This window comes from Muscardinus avellanarius (assembly GCF_963383645.1).
Source record: "Muscardinus avellanarius genome assembly, chromosome: 10".
NCBI classification, from domain to species: domain Eukaryota; kingdom Metazoa; phylum Chordata; class Mammalia; order Rodentia; family Gliridae; genus Muscardinus; species Muscardinus avellanarius.
This window is the reverse complement of record NC_137796.1, coordinates 89583033-89601373: the sequence shown is the minus strand read 5'-3', so window position 1 is coordinate 89601373 and position 18341 is coordinate 89583033. Positions and strand designations below refer to the sequence as shown.

At 50.9% G+C, this 18341-nt stretch overlaps 1 protein-coding gene across 1 annotated transcript; it reads right to left on the bottom strand.

The window, feature by feature from the left end:
* Positions 1 to 16163: 16163 nt before the first annotated feature.
* SPN (sialophorin) lies at positions 16164 to 17643 on the bottom strand (the record flags this gene model as incomplete). Its single annotated transcript, XM_080703903.1, has 3 exons — positions 16164 to 16347; positions 16424 to 17258; positions 17568 to 17643. 3 exons carry the CDS (start codon positions 17641 to 17643, stop codon positions 16164 to 16166), a joined length of 1095 nt encoding a protein of 364 aa, XP_080560029.1.
* Positions 17644 to 18341: the final 698 nt, after the last annotated feature.

Here is an 18341-nt window from a genome sequence, read left to right as displayed (position 1 = left end):
CTAGGGCCTGGGGTGGAGGTAGAATGCTCCTGGGTTTCATCTCCAGTACCATAAAGAAAAGAAAATGTAAAGGTAAATTATCTACAGAGCTGAGCTAGAAGAGGATAGAGCTGGAGGTAGACCAGGGAGGACCCTGGTCTTCCCTCTCCGCCACGGGACACTTTTAGAATACCCAGCTGCCTCTGCCATGGGGCTTCCCTCCGGCCCACTTCTTGGAGAATGGTTGTTCTGATCGCCTGGCGCAGAGGTTCCCTGTCTCTGCTCCACTTGTGAAAAGTAAACACACACATCTGGTTTTCTTTAGGCCCTGACTGGCTCATGCAATTACAAAGAAAGGGATTCCTACCGGGTACCTTTGAAAAATCTCGCTCTCCTAATTAAGCTCTCCTAATTGGCAGCTGTTCCTGAGAGGCACTTCAGAGAGGAAAAGGCGGCTGTGCAGCTGCAGGGGCCGGAGCAGAGCGCGTTCTAGAAGCTTCCTGGGGAGAGGCAGCTGGGCCACCCCGATGCCTGTCCTTGCTGTTGTTAAAGGAAGATGTCTCACTCTGTGGGATGTAAGCCTGATCCCTCGAGGGGACGCCTCCTGAAGTGTTGTCTGGGTTAATAAAACTCTAACATAAAGTCTGCAACTCTGCTGCTGAGGGGATCCAAAGCTTACATGTTGAGATGTCTGCATTTCTTCCCTCTTGACCAAAATGTAAAGACATATCGATTATAGACAGCTTTCCTTTTGCTGGAGGATACCGCTGGATTGTCCACTAATTTCTATTGTGTTTCTGTGATGCCCCTAATAAAAGCTCCTTGCCAGAGGGACAATACCAGAATCTGACCCTCCATCCCTCCATCTCTCGTATACTCCCTTAACACTTTAGTTGGAAACACACACGCGAGTTAAAACTTAAAACCGGGAGCGCCTTTGTCCTGTGGTGTGGCAAGGCTTCTGGGACTCTACCTATAATGCACACAGGGAATTTTGGCTCTTGTACTCTCAACAAACAATAGTTTTATATGAGGCTGACCAAAGTGTTCTGCAGTAAAAACCAAGCGATGAGCCTGGCGAAATGGGGCCCATCTATAAGCTCGGTACTTGGGAGGCTGAGGCAGGAAGATCACAGGTTCAAGACCAGCCTCCGCAACTTACTAAGACTGGTTTCAAAATAAAAATATAAAAATGGCTCGGGGTGTAGCTTGGGATGGCTTGCCCCTGGGTTCAATCTCTAGTACCAAAACAACAACAACGAAAAATAAACCAAGTGATGATGATTTTCCCCAAGTTGCGGGGAAGAGGAACTTAATTGCATAGTTTATTTATTTTAAAGGTTTTGCCCAGATAAATTTTTCTTCAAACATTGGTGTCTGCTCCCATTTGTCTGTAACAGAACCCGGTAAGATAAAATGTGCAATCACAGTAACAGCTAACAGTCCTTTCTAAGCAATATTCTAAGCTTCTGAGGCCGGCCATGACCCTCCGATCCTCCTGTCTCGGCCTCCCAAGTACCTGGGTTACAGGTATTTGTCACCATTCCTGGCTCTAAGCATTTTTATATTTTAACATGTTTAATCATCACAATCACCCTACAAGACAGGTACTATAATTATCTCCAGTATAAAGATAAGAATCTGAGCCCAAAAAGGGCAACTGGCCCAAAGTTCACACAGCTGGGAAGCGTAGGTGGCGATCATCAGCGGGGCAGGCTGGCTCCAGGGCCCACCATCACCCCTCCTCGTCACACTGCCTTGAAAGCCAGCAATAAACTATATTTTTAGTCATTATTCTTGGCCGTATCAACATTCACAGACTTCTGCAAGCCACACCTGGGACTCCAAGCCTTGCTTGGAAATCAGAAACAGCAGGGCTAGAATCCCAACTCCACCACCTACTTCCCATGGGATCTCAGGCAAGTCTCTGCCCTCTGTGAGTTTTAAGAGGAAATCAAGTTGGGCATGGCGGCCCATGCCAGTAATCTTAGCACTTGGGAGGCTGAGACAGGAGGATGGCAGGTGTGCAGACAGCCTTAGCAACATAGCCAGACTTTCAGCAATTTAGCAAGATTCTGTTTCAAAACAAACAAAAAAATAAATAGATAAATAAGGGCTAGGGGTATAGATTGGAGGTAGATGCCTCTGGGTTCAATTCCCAGTCCCCTCTATACTCCAGCCCCCTAAAAGAGGGAAGTCGAGGGCTGCCTACTATGAGGACTTAGGTGATCCTCGTAAAGTACCTGGCCAGCTGTTTCCCAACCCCGGCTCCCCGCTCAGCTTTGTCCTTCCCTGTTTATCTGTTGGCTGATTCATTCCACAAACACCAGGTGGAGACAGAGGCTGGTCAGCAAAGCGCCTTCACACTCAATATTCTTTCTGCCTTCTCTCCCTAGAGAAGAGAAATGACTTCAAATAGCCCTGATCGGTGTGATTCTCCCGTTACCCAAAGCCACCCACAGAATTCCAGTCTGGGGAGAGAGGCCCTGTCATTAAGGTGTGAGGGCACAGGTGAGGCTGGGAATCAGGTGGGATTCGATGGGGAGAGGAGGCTCAGGAGTAGAGAGAGTGGACCGCCCGGCGCAGGGGAGCTCTGGCATGTACAGATGGGCGTCTAGGCACGGAGAGAGGAGCCAGACTGAGCCGGCCTTGGAGGAGAGGCCAGAGTTAGGGTTCTCCTCACCAGGCAACGGGAAATCACTACAGAATTTTGACCAGAGACCAGAGGATCACTATGAGCTATGAACTTTGAACTTTAAACATTTAAATTGCATCTAGGGTTCTGGGTCAGGAGGCTACGGGAAGGGTCTGGATGAACTATTTGGGAGGGGGTCCCTCCCACAGCCATGAGAAGAGGGCACGGCCACCTGGATGCTGGGACTCACACCTTGGTGGAGTCTGACCTCTGCCCCTGCCCACCCTCGCCCAGTGGCTTCTGCCCCCGGGGCCACTTCTGTCCCTCCAAGTCCCCGGCTTGCTCCTCACAGCCTTGACGTCTCTGCCCCCTCCTGGCTTCGTGCCTGTGGGTCAGTGACCCCAGCGGCCCAGAGGTGAACACTGAATGTCATGACGTCAGAGGAGCCCTGAACAGGCTGCTCCAGCAATGAGAGGACGTCGGGACACTGAAAGGACCATCAGTGACACCGTGGCGGTGAGTCCAGTGGTCACAGCAAACGGATCCCGGGGGATGAGGAAGAGGGAGCGGCCCAAGGCGACCCTAGGGGTTCTGGTCTGAGTAGGAGGACAGGGAGACAGGGATAGAAAGGAGACATCAGGAGGGGCTGCCGGTGGCAGGGGAGATGTGAGTGTGTTGGGGAGATGTCCAGGTAGCAGTGGACAATCTGAACTTCTAAAAATGAAACTGAAACCTGAGGGGGTTCAGAGAGGGAGAGACGAGGTGAGGAGCCACAGCACTAGTCCAGCTACCGCGGGGTAATTGCTATGTGCCCAGCACTTAGCTACTATGTTTGGGGGTGCTGGGAGTGGAACCCAGCAGCATCCTACTTCTGAGCTACACCCTGGTTCTATTTAATTTTTTTTTTTTTGAAGCAGGGTCTCATACAGTTGCTGAGGCCTTCGCTAGGTCGCTGAGGCTGGCCTTGAACCTGTGTTCCTCCTACCTCAGCCTCCCAAGTACTGGGGTTATAGGTGTACACCCTCACACCTGGCTTATTTTCACTTTATTGATGAGGACGCTGAGCAGAGTAAGGCTAAGCGCTTGTCTGATGCCACATAGGGAGCAGCGGCAGGTGGCAGGGATGGACTTGAGCCCAGGGTCTGACTCTGAGATCATTGCTAAGTTATGGGTGGGAGGCTGCAGAGGTGGGTGTGTTGTTTATGAGCATCTTTTTTCTTTGGTGCTGGGGATGGAACCCAGGGCCTTCTACCTCCAGGCTACACAACCGGACCTATTCTACTTTTTATCTTTTATTTGGAAACAAGTTCTCACTAAGTTGTGGAGAGCCTCACTAAGCTGCTGAGATCAGCTTTGAACCTGCAATCCTTCTGTCTCAGCCTCCCAAGTGCTGGGATTACAAGCGTGCACCGCCACGCCCGGTTCTAGCACCATCCTTGAAGTTTTCATTTACTTTTTAGAATCTGGGTCTGATGAACACTGTGGACCTCCTTCTCAGAAAGATGCATTACTGTAGCCTGGCACAGTGGCACATGCCTGTAATACCAGTACTTGGGAGGCTGAGACAGGAGGATCGCAGGTATGAGACCAGTGTACGGTAACTCAGTGAGAGCCTGTTTCACAGTTAAGAATTAAAAGGATCCTTAGTGTAGCTCAGTGGTAGAATGCCCCCAGGTTCAATCCCCAGTACCACAAAAGAAAGAAAGAAAGGGAGAGAGAAAGAAAGGGATAGAGAAAGAGAGAAAGAAATTAAGGAAGGAGGAAAAGAATGCAAGCAGTACACCTGTAACACTAGTACTTAGGATCTCAGATTAGAGGGCAAGCTTCAGCAAGTAGTGAGACTCTCATCAGTCTAGTGAGATTCTGATTCAAAATTAAAATAAAATAGGTCTGGGGGGTATAGCTCGAAGGTAGAATACCTCTGAGTTCAATCCACAGTACCTCAAAAAAGAAAAGAAAAAGCCAGGCATGGTGGCGCGCGCTTGTAATCCCTGCGCTTGGGAGGCAGAGACAGGAAGATCGCGCAGGTTTGAAGCCAGCCCCACGTGCTAGTTTAGGAGACCCTGTTTCCAAATAAAAATGTAAAAATAGGTCTGGGAGTGTAGCCTGGAGGTAGAAGGGCTTCCAGGAACCCCAGTACCACAAAAAAAAAAAAAAGAAAGAAAGAAAGAAAGAAAGAAAGAAAGAAAGAAAAGAAAAGAAAAAGCAAGAAGGAAGAGAGGGAAGAAAGAAGGATGCATTATTGTGTTCTCATAAGTCACAATTTCACATTATACATTTGGGCTTTTTGCGTGTATGATACTGGGGATGAAACTCAGGGGCCTTCTATCTCCAGGCCTCAGCCCCAGACCTATTTTTTTTTTTTTTTTTTTTTTTTTTTTGAAAACCAGGGTCCTGCTAATTTTTGGAGAGCCTCATTTGCTGAGGCTGGCTTTGAACCTGTGATCCTCCTGTCTCAGCCTCCCACGTATTGGGATTACAAGAGTGCGACATCATGCCTAGCCATTTTGGGGTTATTTTTTGTGGTACTGAGGATGGAACCCAGGGGCTTTTCTACCTTTGGGTTATACTTGTAAACAGTGTCTCACTAAGTTGCTGAAAGCCTCACTAAGTGGCTGAGGCTGGCTGGTTTTGAACCTGTGTGATCCTCCTGTCTCAGCCTCCCAAGGGCTGGGATTACAAGCGTGCACCATCATGCCCGTCTTCATTTTGGGGTTCTTGAATTCCCCTGAAGCCCATGCATGTTTCCTCAGTAAAGAAGCCCAGCCCTAAAGGAATCAGGCCAAGACACCTTAAAGTCCTCTAAGGCAGTTAATCTTTCCTACAACCTTGCGAGGCCGGCGCCATCAACTCCATTTTTCCCAAGTAGAAACTGAGACTCCTGCAGGGTAAGAGACTTGCCAAATTCCCTCAGCTGGTGAGGAGCAGTGGGGCTTCAAGTCCAGGTCAGTGTTATTTCAAAAGAGAAAAGCACAATGGAGACAGGAAGGCGGCATCCCAGTGTGTCATCCTGAGACCCCCAGGAGCAGGTTCCCAGCCAGAAGGGTGAGTATTGGGGACCCCAGGAGCCCCAGACAGGGGAAAGATGGCTGGAGGCTGTGAAGGAGACACCCAGGGAGTGAAAGTAAAAATCATGGAGCTCAAGGAAGGGCTTCCTGTGCTCTATGCCCTGGCCAGGGCCCCTGTCATCTGTCTTGACAACCTCCTGAGCAGGGACAGTTACTGCGGTTTTTACAAATGCGAGGAAATCAGGCTCTGAGAGTCTTAGGGACCTGCCTAATGTCTCACAGCCTATCCCAGGTAGAGCCCGGATTCAAATGGGCGCCCCGTGGCTCAGGCCCCTGGCCCCTGTAGCTCTACAGAAAGGCTCCCATGCAGAGACTGAGGCCCCCAGCCCCTCCCCCACCCAGCTGCGGATGGACAGGACTTTGCCTCTACAGCTACCACCCTGGGAGCCCAGAGGCTACAGAGGGGCAGAGTCCAGAGCTGCTTCCCCCATCAGCCTCCCACTACCAGTCCCAGTCCGCCCCAGGAGATGAGCCTCCTCCAGGCCACCCCTGCCCTCCCAGGGCGCAAGGCCCCTTTTCAACCCTTGAGCTCACTGGGGACCCAACCTGGAAGGAGAAAGTGAGAAGAGGCCCTGGGGGGTTCTTCGGGTTAAAGGGAGGTGTAGGTGGGAAGAAAGTGGCTGAGGAGGCCGGAAAGGGGGACTTCCAGGAGAGGGCAGAAAGGATGGAGGTAGGCCAGGATGGGAAGAGGGGACCATGGGGTGGGTGGGGGGTGCCCTTCACCTTCAATGTCCATGGCGACTTGGAGCGGCCAGGCTAGTGTGTAAGCGTTCAGATCCACTGTTCCCAGAGGCCCAGGGCGGGGGTGGGGCTGCCGGAGGGAGGGGAGGAAGGGGCTGGGAGCCTTACACAGAGAGGCCTCCCTCCAGCCCTCCTCCAGGCCCCCAGGGCTGCACGCCCAGTGTGCTCCCACCGTGAGGGGAGGAGTCTCAGCTGTCCAACTCAGAAACCATCCCTCCTCTGGCACCAGCCAGTGAAGGGAGCCAGAGGTCCTGTCCTCTTCCCACACCGGCCTCCTGGCCCTACCCGGGAGTGAGTCTGTGAAGGCAACAACCTGCAGCCCCGGGAGGGCTGGAAAGCCTTTCTGATCAATGGTGTACTGGGGAAGTCATGGCCTCGACTCCTAATCCCAACAAGCCGGGTGCGGTGGTGCACACTTGTAACCCCAGTATTCCGGAGGCTGAGACCGGAGGATCATGGACAGCTTCATTTACTTAGTGAGACCCTCCACAACTCAGTGAGACCCTGTTTCAAAATAGAGAATAAAAAATAGGGCTGGGGGTGTAACTCAAAGGTCGAATGTCTCTGGGTTCCATCCCCAGACCCATAAAAAAAATAACAAATAAAAATATAAAGTAATAAAAGAGGGCTGGAGGTGTAGCTCAGAAGCAGAATGCCCCTGTATTCCAATCCCAGTATCAGAAAAAATTAATTAAGGCGAAGGGTATAGCTCAGAGGTGAGGTCCAATCCCCAGTACCAAAAAGGAGAGACTTGAGGATACCCGTCAGGTGTAGGATGCTCCTGGATTCAATCCTCAGTACCACAAAAAATAAATAAAAGTAAAGCCCATAGCTTGCTCATTCGTTCACCACTGCCCCACACAGTAGCCACATTTCACATATTAGGTAGCTGCTGTGTGTCAGGCCCTGGAGTCTGGAGCCACGCGGATATCGTGGCCTTGCAGGAGCTCACACTCCAATCGTGCGAGCCCAGTAGTGAGGTCGTGGAGTGTCACCCCAGTAGTGGCACCGGCACCGTGGCAGTCCAGCCACCTGTCGCTGAGGCAGGCGCTGCAGAGAGGAGGATGAGCCCTGAGAGTGTTGGGAGCAGGGGGCAGAGCCTCACAAAGGCGGTGATGGTTGAGCTGAGTCCTGCGGCTTGAGGAGGAGTTTGGTGCTGTGGGGACAGCTGGGGGTGGCTGGCTCCAGGCAGAGAGTGGGGGCCCCGCAGGCCCACAGGTGGCTCTCTTCAGGACTAGAACTGGAACCAAAGTGCTGGGGGCCGTGCTGCCACCTGGAGCCTCAGGGGGCTGGAGCGCACGGCGCACCCATTGCCTCTCGTTCTTGGAAAGAAGTGAACGGTCTCCAAAATATTCTGGTTTTCCACTGCTTAAAGGCCCCAAGCCAAATCTCCCAGATCTGGACAGCCACCCACGCTATAGGTTCCTCAACCCAAGTGCCCTTTAGGCACTTTTTCTCCACATTCATGTGGTCTGCTTTTGTTTGTACTTTGAAGATTATAGAACTGTTTGATTAAACTCCTGTCTTAGCTGTGAACAGCCCTAGTGTGATCTGCCTCCTGGCACACACACGTGAGCTGAGCAGCCCAGGGTTGGGTCTCTCACTTGCTCAGAACCATGGGCTGGCAGGAGCCCCTCTGCCCCAGGGAGCCCGTGTGCCTGCCCGACTGCACAGGCGCAGTCAAAGCCAGAAAAGCAGGCGTAGATGTCCATTTATAGGAACGAAATGTCCTTAGAGCCACATATGGAGGCCCTTTGTTTTTTCTGCAAAAGTGAATTATATTATGCAGAGTGTATGCCTATAATCTCACAGACTAGGGATGCTGAAGCAGAAGGATTACATGTTTGAGGCCAGCCCAGGCAACCTAGAAAAATTCTGCCTAAAATAAAAAATAAAGCACAGGCATGGCCCACACCTGTAATCCCAGTACTTGAGAGGCTAAGACAGGAAGATCACAGGTTTGAGGCCAAGACAGGAAGATTACAGGTTTGAGGCCAGCCTCAGAAACTTAGTAAGACCTTTAGCAACTTAGTGAGACTATATACATGACAGACAGACAGACAGACAGACAGACAGACAGACACACACACACACACACACACACACACTGGACTTCATTGATTTTTCAAGAACTTTCATATCCAAATTCTTCTTCCATCTGAAATTACAAAGCTTCATTTTTAGCCATGCTCTCAATGCGTACTTTTGAGAGTAAAATAGACACATATGTGTATTTTAGGCCAGGCACAGTGGCACACACTTGTAATCCCAGTACTGGGGAGACTAAGACAGGAAGATCACCGGTTTGAAGACAGCCTCAGGCAGTAGTGAGACTCTCATCAACCTAGCGAGACCCTGTTTCAAAATAAAAATAAAATAGGGCTGGGAGTGTAGCTCAGAGGTAGAATGAATGCCCTTGGATTCAATCCCTTGTAAGAAAGAAGAAAGAAAGAAAGAAAGAAAGAAAGAAAGAAAGAAAGAAAGAAAGAAAGAAAGAAAGAAAGAAAGAAGTATTTTTAAATATAAGATAAGCCAGAGCCGGCCATGGTGGCACTACTTGTAATACGAGAATTTGGGAGGCTGAGACAGGAAGATCACAATTCAAGGACAGCCTCAGCCTTTGCAACTCAGTGAGACCTTATTTCAAAATAAAGAATAAATAATAGGGCTGGGGGTGTAGCTCAGAGGTAGAATATCCCTGGGTTCCATCTCTAGTACTGCAAAAAAAAAAAAAAAGATAAGCCAGGTAGGGTGGAAACTCTATTTTAGAAAAGAGCTGGGCATGGTGGCACACGCTTTTAATCCCAGCATTTGGGAGGCTGAGACTGGAGGATCACGGTTCACGGACAGCCTCAGCTACTTAGTGAGGCCCTCTGCAACTCAGTGAGACCTGGTTTCAAAATAAAGAAAAAAAAATAGGCCGGGCATGGTGGCGCACCCTTGTAATCCCCGTTCTTGGGAGGCGGAGACAGGAGGATCGCGCAGGTTCGAAGTCAGCGGCCGCTGGCTTAAGAGACCCTGTTTCCAAATAAAAAGTATAAAATAGGTCTGGGAGTGTAGCCCAGAGGTAGAAGGGCTTCCAGGAACCCCTGTACCACCAAAAAAAAAAAAAAAAAAATAGGGCAGGGGTGTAGCTCGGAGGTTGAATGCCCCTGGGTTCCATCCCAGACCCACAAAAAAAAAAAAAAAAAATCTGGATCTCAGTGTGGTGGCAAGGCCTGTAATCCAGTACTTAGAAGGCAGACACAGAGCGATCCAGGTCTGAGGCAGCTTCAGCAATGTAGTGAGATTCTCAGCAACCTAGTGAGACCCTGTTTCCAAACAAACCCTAAAAAGGGCTGAGGGTGAAGCTCGGAGATAGAAAGCCCATGCAATCAATCTCCAGTACCACATACAAAGTAAACAAATAAATAAAATATAAGAAAAATTGTAATATGCTGAATGAGTGTGTGTGAGAGAGAGAGAGACAGACAGAGAGAGAATGAGAATATTCTGTTATTTAAGAACCACAAGCCGGGCGTGGTGGCGCACGCTTGTAATCCCAGCATTTGGGAGGCTGAGACCGGAGGATAGCGGTTCGCAGACAGCCTCAGCTACTAAGTGAGGCCCTCTGCAACTCAGTGAGACCCGGTTTCAAAATCAAAAATAAAAAAAAAACAGTGCAGGGGGTGTAGCTCAGAGGTCGAATGCCCCTGGGTTCCATCCCCAGACCTGAAAAAAAAAAAAAAAAAAACAGTGTTGCCGGGCGTGGTATCGCACGTTTGTAATCCCATTTGTAATCCCAGCGCTTGGGAGGCTGAGACAGGAGGATCGCACAGGTTCGAAGCCAGCCTCAGCTACTTAGTGAGGCTTTCAGCAACTTAGTGAGACCCTGTTTCCAAATAAAGTATAAAAGAGGTCTGGGAGTGTAGCCCAGAGGTAGAAAGCCTCTGGGTTCCACCCCCAGTACCACCAGAAAAAAACAAACCACACGCACAATGTGCTGGTAATTAATTTGGGGTGTGTGTGTGATACTGTGGATTGAACCCAAAGGTGTTCTGCTACTGAGCTACCCTCCCAGCCCTATTTTATTTTTATTTTGAAACAGGATCTCACTTAGTTGCTGAGGGCCTCGCTAATTTGCTAAAGCTGGGCTCAAGCCTGCAATCTTCCTGTCTTAACTTTCCAAGTACTGGAATTACATATCATCACACCTGTCTTATTTTTTAATTTTTGAAATAGTGTCACCACAAGCCAGGCATGGTGGTGCACTCTTGTAATCCCAGCACTGGGGAGGCTGAGACAGGAGGATTGTAGGTTCGAAGCCAGCCTAAGCTACATAGTGAGGTTCTCAGCAACTTAGTGAGACCCTGTTTCCAAATTTAAAAATATGAAAATAAGTCTGGGAGTGTAGCCTGGAGGTAGAAGTTCCCTGGGTTCAAAAAAAAGACAGAAATAGTGACACCACACCTATTCCTCCCCCTCTTCCTTCTTTCCTTTCTTCCTGTGGTACTGGGGATTGAACCCTGGGTACTCTAACACAGAACTACATCCCATCCCTTTTTATTTATTTACTTATTTATTTATTTGATACTGGGGATTGAATCAGGAGCATCTACCTCCGAGCCACATCCCCAGCCCTTTTTTTTTAAATTTTGAAATCAGCTTTCACCGAATTGCCTTTGAACTTCTGATCCTCCTGCCTCAGCCTCCCGCATCACTGGTATCACAGGTGTGCCACCGTACCCACTGGTAGTCAACTTTGGCAAAAGAGAAAAAAAATTACTTCGCTCTCTGGACAAAATTGTGTGTGTGTGTGTGTGTGTGTGTGTGTGTGGTGTGTGGTGTGTGTGTGTGTGTGTGTGTGTGTGTGTGTGTGTGTGTGTGTTACCAGGGATTGAACTCGAGGCGTTCTACCTCTGAGCTAATCCCCCAGCCTTTTCTACATTTTGTTTGGAAACAGGTTCTCACTAGGTTGCTAAGAGTCTCACTACTTGTCCTGCTCACATGCCTGGCTAAAATAAATATTTTCAATATTTCAAAGTGTAAAACCCCCCCAAATACAGGGGCCCATTCAGGGACCAACAGGAGTTTGGTGGGTAGGACAGTGTAGAACATTTGGGACCAGGGCTGGCCAGGCCCGGGGGCAGAGGAGAGGCAGGGCCAGCCGCTGGGGTCTCATGCATCCTGCCTGGGAGGAGGGCCCTGCCCCAGTGTCCTTGGTGTGCAGGAATAACACCTAGGCAGGCAGCGAGGCCTTTTAGAAGGGTCCCTCACTAGCCGGGCCTGGTGGTGCACGCTTGTAATTCCAATGGTTAGGAGGCTGAGACAGAAAAATCACAGGTTCACAGCCAGCCTCAGCTCCTTAGTAAGGCCCTCTGCAACTCGGTGAGACCCTGCTTCAAAAATGAAGGATAAGCCTGGTGTGGTGGCGCACCTTTGTAATCCCAGCATTCGGGAGGCTGAGACTGGAGGATCGTGGTTCGCAGCCAGCCTCAGCTACTTAGGCCCTTTGCAACTCAGTGAGACCCTGTTTCAAAATAAAGAGGTACTGACGGTTGAACCCAGAGACTTTCTACCTCCAAGCAATAGCCCAGTCCTATTTTTTTTTTTTTTTTTTGGAATAGGATTTCACTAAATTGCTGAGGCTAGCCTCCAATCTTCAATCCTCCTATCTTAGCCCCCCAAGTACTGGGATTGCAGGTGTGTGCCACCACGCCCAACTCTCAATGTAGTTTTGATTTGTATTTCCCTAATGATCAATGATGTGGGCATTTTTTCATGTACCTGTTAGTACCTGTTAACTCTTTGTATATATTCCAAACCCAGATAACAATAATGTATTCTATTTTTTTTTTTTTTTTTTTTTTTTTTTTTTTGGTGGTACTGGGGTTCCTGGAAGCCCTTCTACCTCCGGGCTATGCTCCCAGACCTATTTTATATTTTTGAAACAGGGTCTCTTACACCAGCGCGGCTGGCTTCGAACCTGCGCGATCCTCCTGTCTCCGCCTCCCAAGCGCAGGGATTACAAGCGTGCGCCACCACGCCCGGCTAATGTATTCTATATTTTAAATTGCTAGAAGAATCACAGATTGGAAGCCAGACTCAACAACGTATCCAGACCCTGTTTCCAAATAAAAATAAAACACAGGGCTGAGGGTATAGGTCAGAGGTAGAATGCTTCTGCGTTCAACCCCCAGCACCAATAAATAAGTACAATAAATAAGTAAATAAATAATCAAATAAAATAGGGTTGGGATAAAGAAATAATAAGATATTTCTGGGTTCCATCCCCAGTAAAACACAGAGAGAGAGAGAAGAGAGAAGAGAGAAAAGAGGAGAGGAGAGAGAAAGAAAGAAGTTTCTAAAGGGCCCGGGTGAGGAGTGATGGGGTCTGGAGAGAAGGGAGGTGCCCAGGGGACGGTGGGAGAAGAGTCAGGCTGAAGTTGGCACGTGGGAACGTGGACAGGGAGAGGGCTTGAGGGTGGCTCTAAGACGTTGCCTGGGCAACCAAACCATGGTACTCACCATTTGCTGAGGCCCGGAAGCGAGGCGTGCGCAGGCAGATCTGTCAACTTCCCTGCCGCGTTCAGAATTAAATTCAAACTCCTCAGCCTTTCCTTGCAGGACCCCAATCTGCCCTTCTAGGCTCATCCCCCGCGGCTCTCCTCAAGCCAGATGCCCCCACGTCACCCCATGGAACATCCTTTTTGTCAATATTTTTCTAATTGTAAAGTAATATACATTTATTGTATAAAATTTGGAAAATACAGAAAATAAAACAAAAAACCCCTTAAACGCACCACTTCATAGACAACCACAGTTCTGGGGTGGTCCCTTTTTATTTCTCCGTGTTCATGGCTTTTCCTTCTTTTGCGCTGGGAAACCAACCCAGAGATAATCTTCCCCTGAGCTATGCTCCCAGAAAATATATATATTTTTTTGTGTGTGGTACTGGGGTTCCTGGAGGCCCTTCTACCTTCAGGCTACATTCCCAGACTATATATATATATATATATATATATATATATATATATATATATATATATATTTTTTTTTTTTTTTTTTTTTTAAAACAGGGTCTCCTAAGCCAGCGCAGCTAGCTTCAAACCTGTGCCATCCTCCTGTCTCCGCCTCCCAAGCAAGGGGATTTCAAGCGTGCACCACCACGCCCGGCTTTTTCCCCCCTCCCCCTTTTAACATTAGATTGTAGGCGTTTTTCAAAGTCATTACATAGTTTTTGAGAAAACATGATTTCTATTGACTCTAAGTATAATGAACCACTTATAACTATTTAGGGGTGGGTGCTAGGGATTGAACCCAGGGTCATTCTACCTCTAAACGATACCCCCAGCCCTTTATAAATTTTTTTTTTTAATTTTTGAAACAGAGTCTTTCTTTCTTTCTTTCTTTCTTTTTTTTTTTGGTGGTACTGGGGTTCCTGGAAGCCCTTCTACCTCTGGGATACACTCCCACGGGCTACACTCCCAGACCTATTTTTTAACATTTTTATGTGGAAACAGAGTCTCTTAAGCCAGCGAGGCTGGCTCCGAACCAGCGCGATCCTCCCAAGCGGGGGAATTACAAGCGTGCACCACCACGCCCGGCCTCAGAGTCTTTCTAAGTTGCTAAGGGTACCTCTAAGGTTCTGAGACTGGCCTCAAAACTGTGATCCTCCTATCTCAGTCTCCCAAGTACTGGGATTACAGGAGTGTGCCACCATGACCAGCTTATAACTACTTATATAACTGATATATTTGAGCCTATCACCAAGGTTTATATTTCCTTATTCAGTCTCTCTCTCTTCTCTTCTCTTCCTTTTGATCTTAATAATATCTGCTGTTTGCCCTGCTGTTTTTTCCTATAGAGAACTGGAAGGAAGATCCATTCCATGTTTGTCCAAAAAAGAACTGCTACACTTTCCTTCTATCCTTTTCGCCTTCCCCTTTGCTAGCCTGGCAATCCTTCTTGACCTCCAAATCCCTGAGAGCTCACCTCATTCATTCATTCACTCATTCATTCAAATGACTGATTCATCGACCTGCTACATGTTAGGCAGTGGTCACTAGGAATTTATCAGTGAATGTTCCAGCCCGGGCCGCTCTCTGCAGTGAAGCCCTCCCTCAGGAGCACGAGCTGGTCCCTTCCTTTGGTGTGATCATGAAATTGTGTCTGTGCCTCTATCTTAACACTCCCACCATTTTGACATTTTCTGGCCTGTGGAATCGCTGTTGGGTTCTTCCCCACCCTCACCCTGCTTCCTTCTGGGCCTGCCCAGGACCTGAAAACCACGACTCAGAAAATGACTGAGTCTGTCCACAGAGAGGGAGGGGGCTGATGTGACCTCAGTGTGCCGCCTGTAGTATTTTCTTAAGCCTGAAAATGAAGACAACAGTTGCCGTGTCCCTGAGGGGCTTTGGCAACTGCCTGTATCATTCGGGGGCTCCAGATAGCCCAGAGGGCACCTTGTGAAACACCGCAGGGGAGCTTGGCACGGCCTGTGGGCGCCCACCCTGGCTGCGGGGACACTAGGTTTCCACGTCAGCTCAGTCCTTCCCCACACACTGGGCACGGAGGCACAGCTGCTGCAGTGGTGGGCCGGACCCCTGGCCGCTTTCATCCCTTCTCTCCCCTCCGCTCCCTGACCCGCCTGGCCCTTTCTCTACCTCCTTCCTCCCTCCCATCCAGCTTCGCGCACACATGGCGCCCACATCTCTTTTTGTAGGTCAGCCTGTCTGCTCTCAGCACCTCTGACTCAACAACTTCCTCTTTGCAAATTTCCTCTTGGCTCTGAGGAAGCACCAGCCACCTCTGGCCCATGTGCCACCCTAGGGGAGGTCTTGAGGCAGCCTGGCTGGGGACCCCTGGCACCCCGTCCCTGTGGTCTGTCTCCTCACTTTACTCATTCTCACCGGAAGAAGGGAGCACAGCCCTGGGATGGAACAGGAGACCAGACTAACCCATCGCTTACCAGGGGACGACAACCGGGAAAGCACTGGGAGGACGGGCGGTTTTGAGTGCCCAGTCCCAGCTGTGGGGCGGACGCCTCAGCATACGCGGATGCACGCACCTGTGTGCGTGCGCGTGAGTCGCAGTGAGGGACCCCTCAAGGAAGGGATACGGTGGCCGAGTTGAAGAACTCACATTCAGTCACACATCGAGGCTTTCTATCAAGGCTGCATTCTGTCGAGCGACTGGTCAGTTTTCTGCTGTGCCCCCTCCCCCACGGAGCAAGGCTGTTCTCAGCCGTCCCTGTGTCCCCCACAGCCGGCAGTTGGCATCTCCTGCCTCTGTCTCCTCCCTCACACCATCTGTACCTGCTGCCACCCTTCATGAATACGGCCCCATCCTCACCTCCTCACACAGACCGCACCCACGAGTGGGCCTGTGCAGGTGCTGGGCTTCTGAGAACTACGCCTGGCCAGAAACGCTTCTCACCTCTGCCTCGGGAGGAGAAATAACCAAGTCTCTGGCAGCCAGCTTCGGTCCATAGGCGGAGGGCAGCGTGGTGGCTTGGGCCACGGGCCAGCCCACAGCCTGTGTGTTCTGGGGAATGTCACAGGCCCGCCTGAGAGCACATATGGACGCCCCTAGCCCAGACAACAGGCTGGCTCTCGGGAGGGCTGTCCTAATGGGTGGGGGAAGATATATTTTACAAAGTTTAATCCTAGAGAGTTTGCTGGGTGGTTGTATCTTTCTTCCCAGACTGTAGTAGCTTCCGGGGTTCCTGGGAGAAATCAAAGGTCAAACTAAGGTTGGCATCATGGAGACTTGGCAGGTCCATGCACCGAGTCCACAGGAATTCCCTGAGTGCAACCCTGGCCCCGGCCCCGGTGCTGGATGCAGAGCTGCGTGAAGATGCCAGAAGGATCCAGAGTTAAGGAGATGGTGCAGGTGCCCTGTGAGGAGGCTGAGTGGGAATCCGGAGGGCACTGGGAGAAGAGCCTGGGTGAGGATGGGGCTGGGAGGGCTGCTAAGGGGGAAATGGCATCTGGGAAGAATTCTCAGAGCTGTTACTCACAAGCTCTGGGGCACAGCCCCATCCCTCACCTCTGGCCCAGTGGAGGTGGAGGCCTCTGCATCCTCAGCCTCGCTGCCCACCAGTGGCTCTTCCTCCCCCTTTAGGCCAGGGCCTGACCTCAGCTCCTCCAGCGCCACCGAGCCCTGGCGAGACTTCCGGCGGCCAAAGAAAGTGGTGAGTGTGGGCCGCTGGCCAGGTTCCTCTGTCTCGGGGACCCTAGAACCCTTGTCAGCCCCAGACCCTCCCCCTATTGTAACAGCCTCCTCATCAGGGACCCGGGCTGGCCCAGCCCAGGCATCCACCACCCCGTTGCGCTTTCCTCCCCTGGTCAGCGTCAGGGCCCCGGTCCGCCGCTTCTGCCGCTGGCGCCACAACAGGAGCAGCGCCACGAGGACCATGACCACCAGCAGGGCCACAAGCAAGGGCATCAGCAGCCTGCCCTTGGACTTCTGATCTAAAGGTAGGGTCGACCCGCTACTTGCACTTGTAGACAGCTTGGCGGTAGTGGTCATGTATGTTTTTATGCTGGACACTGGGGAGCCGCTGGCCACACTGGAGGGTTCCCCAGAGCTGAATGCTGTGGTGACAGGAGGTCCACTGGTCTCACTGGAGGGCTCCCAAGAACGTGTTGCCATGGTAACAGAAGGCCCATGGGTCTCACTGGAGATCTTTAGAGGGCTAGTTGTCATGGTAACAGAGGGTCCATTGGTCTCATGGGAGGACTCCAGAGAGCTAGTTGCCATGGTGACAGGGGGTCCATCCGTCACACTGGCGGTTTCCAGAAAGTCAGATGTCATGTTTTCACCTGCCACAGCAGAGTCTCCCAGAGAGTTCCCTGCTATGGGGACCGCAGGATCACTGGTTGTGTTAGAGGTTTCAGGAAGCACTGGTGACTTTGTGGGGGAAGCTTCTTGAGAGGCTGTTGGCTCAGGTATGGGGAGGCCAGTACTGGCACCAGTGGGAGTCCCCACAGGAGACGCCGCTGTGGCTCTAAAGGTAGTTGAGATCTCACTCTCAGTGCTATCCACCTCCTGAGGTGCCCCTTTTATTGGCTCAGTGGAGGTATCTGAGTTGAGGTTCAGGGCTTCAGAGATACTTGAGACTGAAGAATTAGAGAATCCTTTTGGGGTAGGTGTCAGCAAACTTGTCACATTCTCCAGAGACTGTAGGCTCACCACGTGGGCCCAGAAACCCCCACAGAGGAGGAGAAGCAGAGCCATTTCCAGGGTGACAGGCACGTACAGTAGTTGGCACCTACGGGTGGGGAAGTCGGAGAAACAGAACACAGGGGCTGGAGGGAGGGCCCAGCGGGTCCTGCCCTCCTGCCCACTTCCCTGCCAACTGCCAGGCCTGACTTGTGGTTTAACGGCTTTTTCCACCCTTACTTTTACCGTTCTCAGAACGAGGGAATGTGCTGGCAGCTCCCCGATCAACCCCAGCCCATAAGGCCCCACAGGCCTTGGCAGCTCAGACTCCAGGAGTGGCCGCGCCCTCTGGCCTTCCCTGGTCCTGTTTGGCCCGATGGCTCCTGATTCTCTCTTCCCATCACCTGCCGGAGCTTTTCAATCCAGAGGCACATTCCAGGTCATCTGTGCCTACTGCCCCCCCCCCCGCCCCTGTCACACCCTCTTACCAGCTCAATCAGTGATAAGGCACAGGGCTGGGGCAGCTGCTCCAACTCCTCTTGAGGCTCAGGCAGGACTGGGGCAGGACTGGGCCCCAAGGGGAAAGGAAGTGGGCCCTGGCTCCACCCACCATGCCCCACCCCTGCATCCTGCCCCACCCACTCCTGCTCCCACGCTGGGTCCTATGGTGAGAAGCTGAGATGGTGCTGGGGTACCCAGGGTTGGCTGAGGCCGGAGGGGGTGAGGGCAGAACGGTGATGCTGGGTCTCAGCCGGGGTATCTGATGGCAAAAG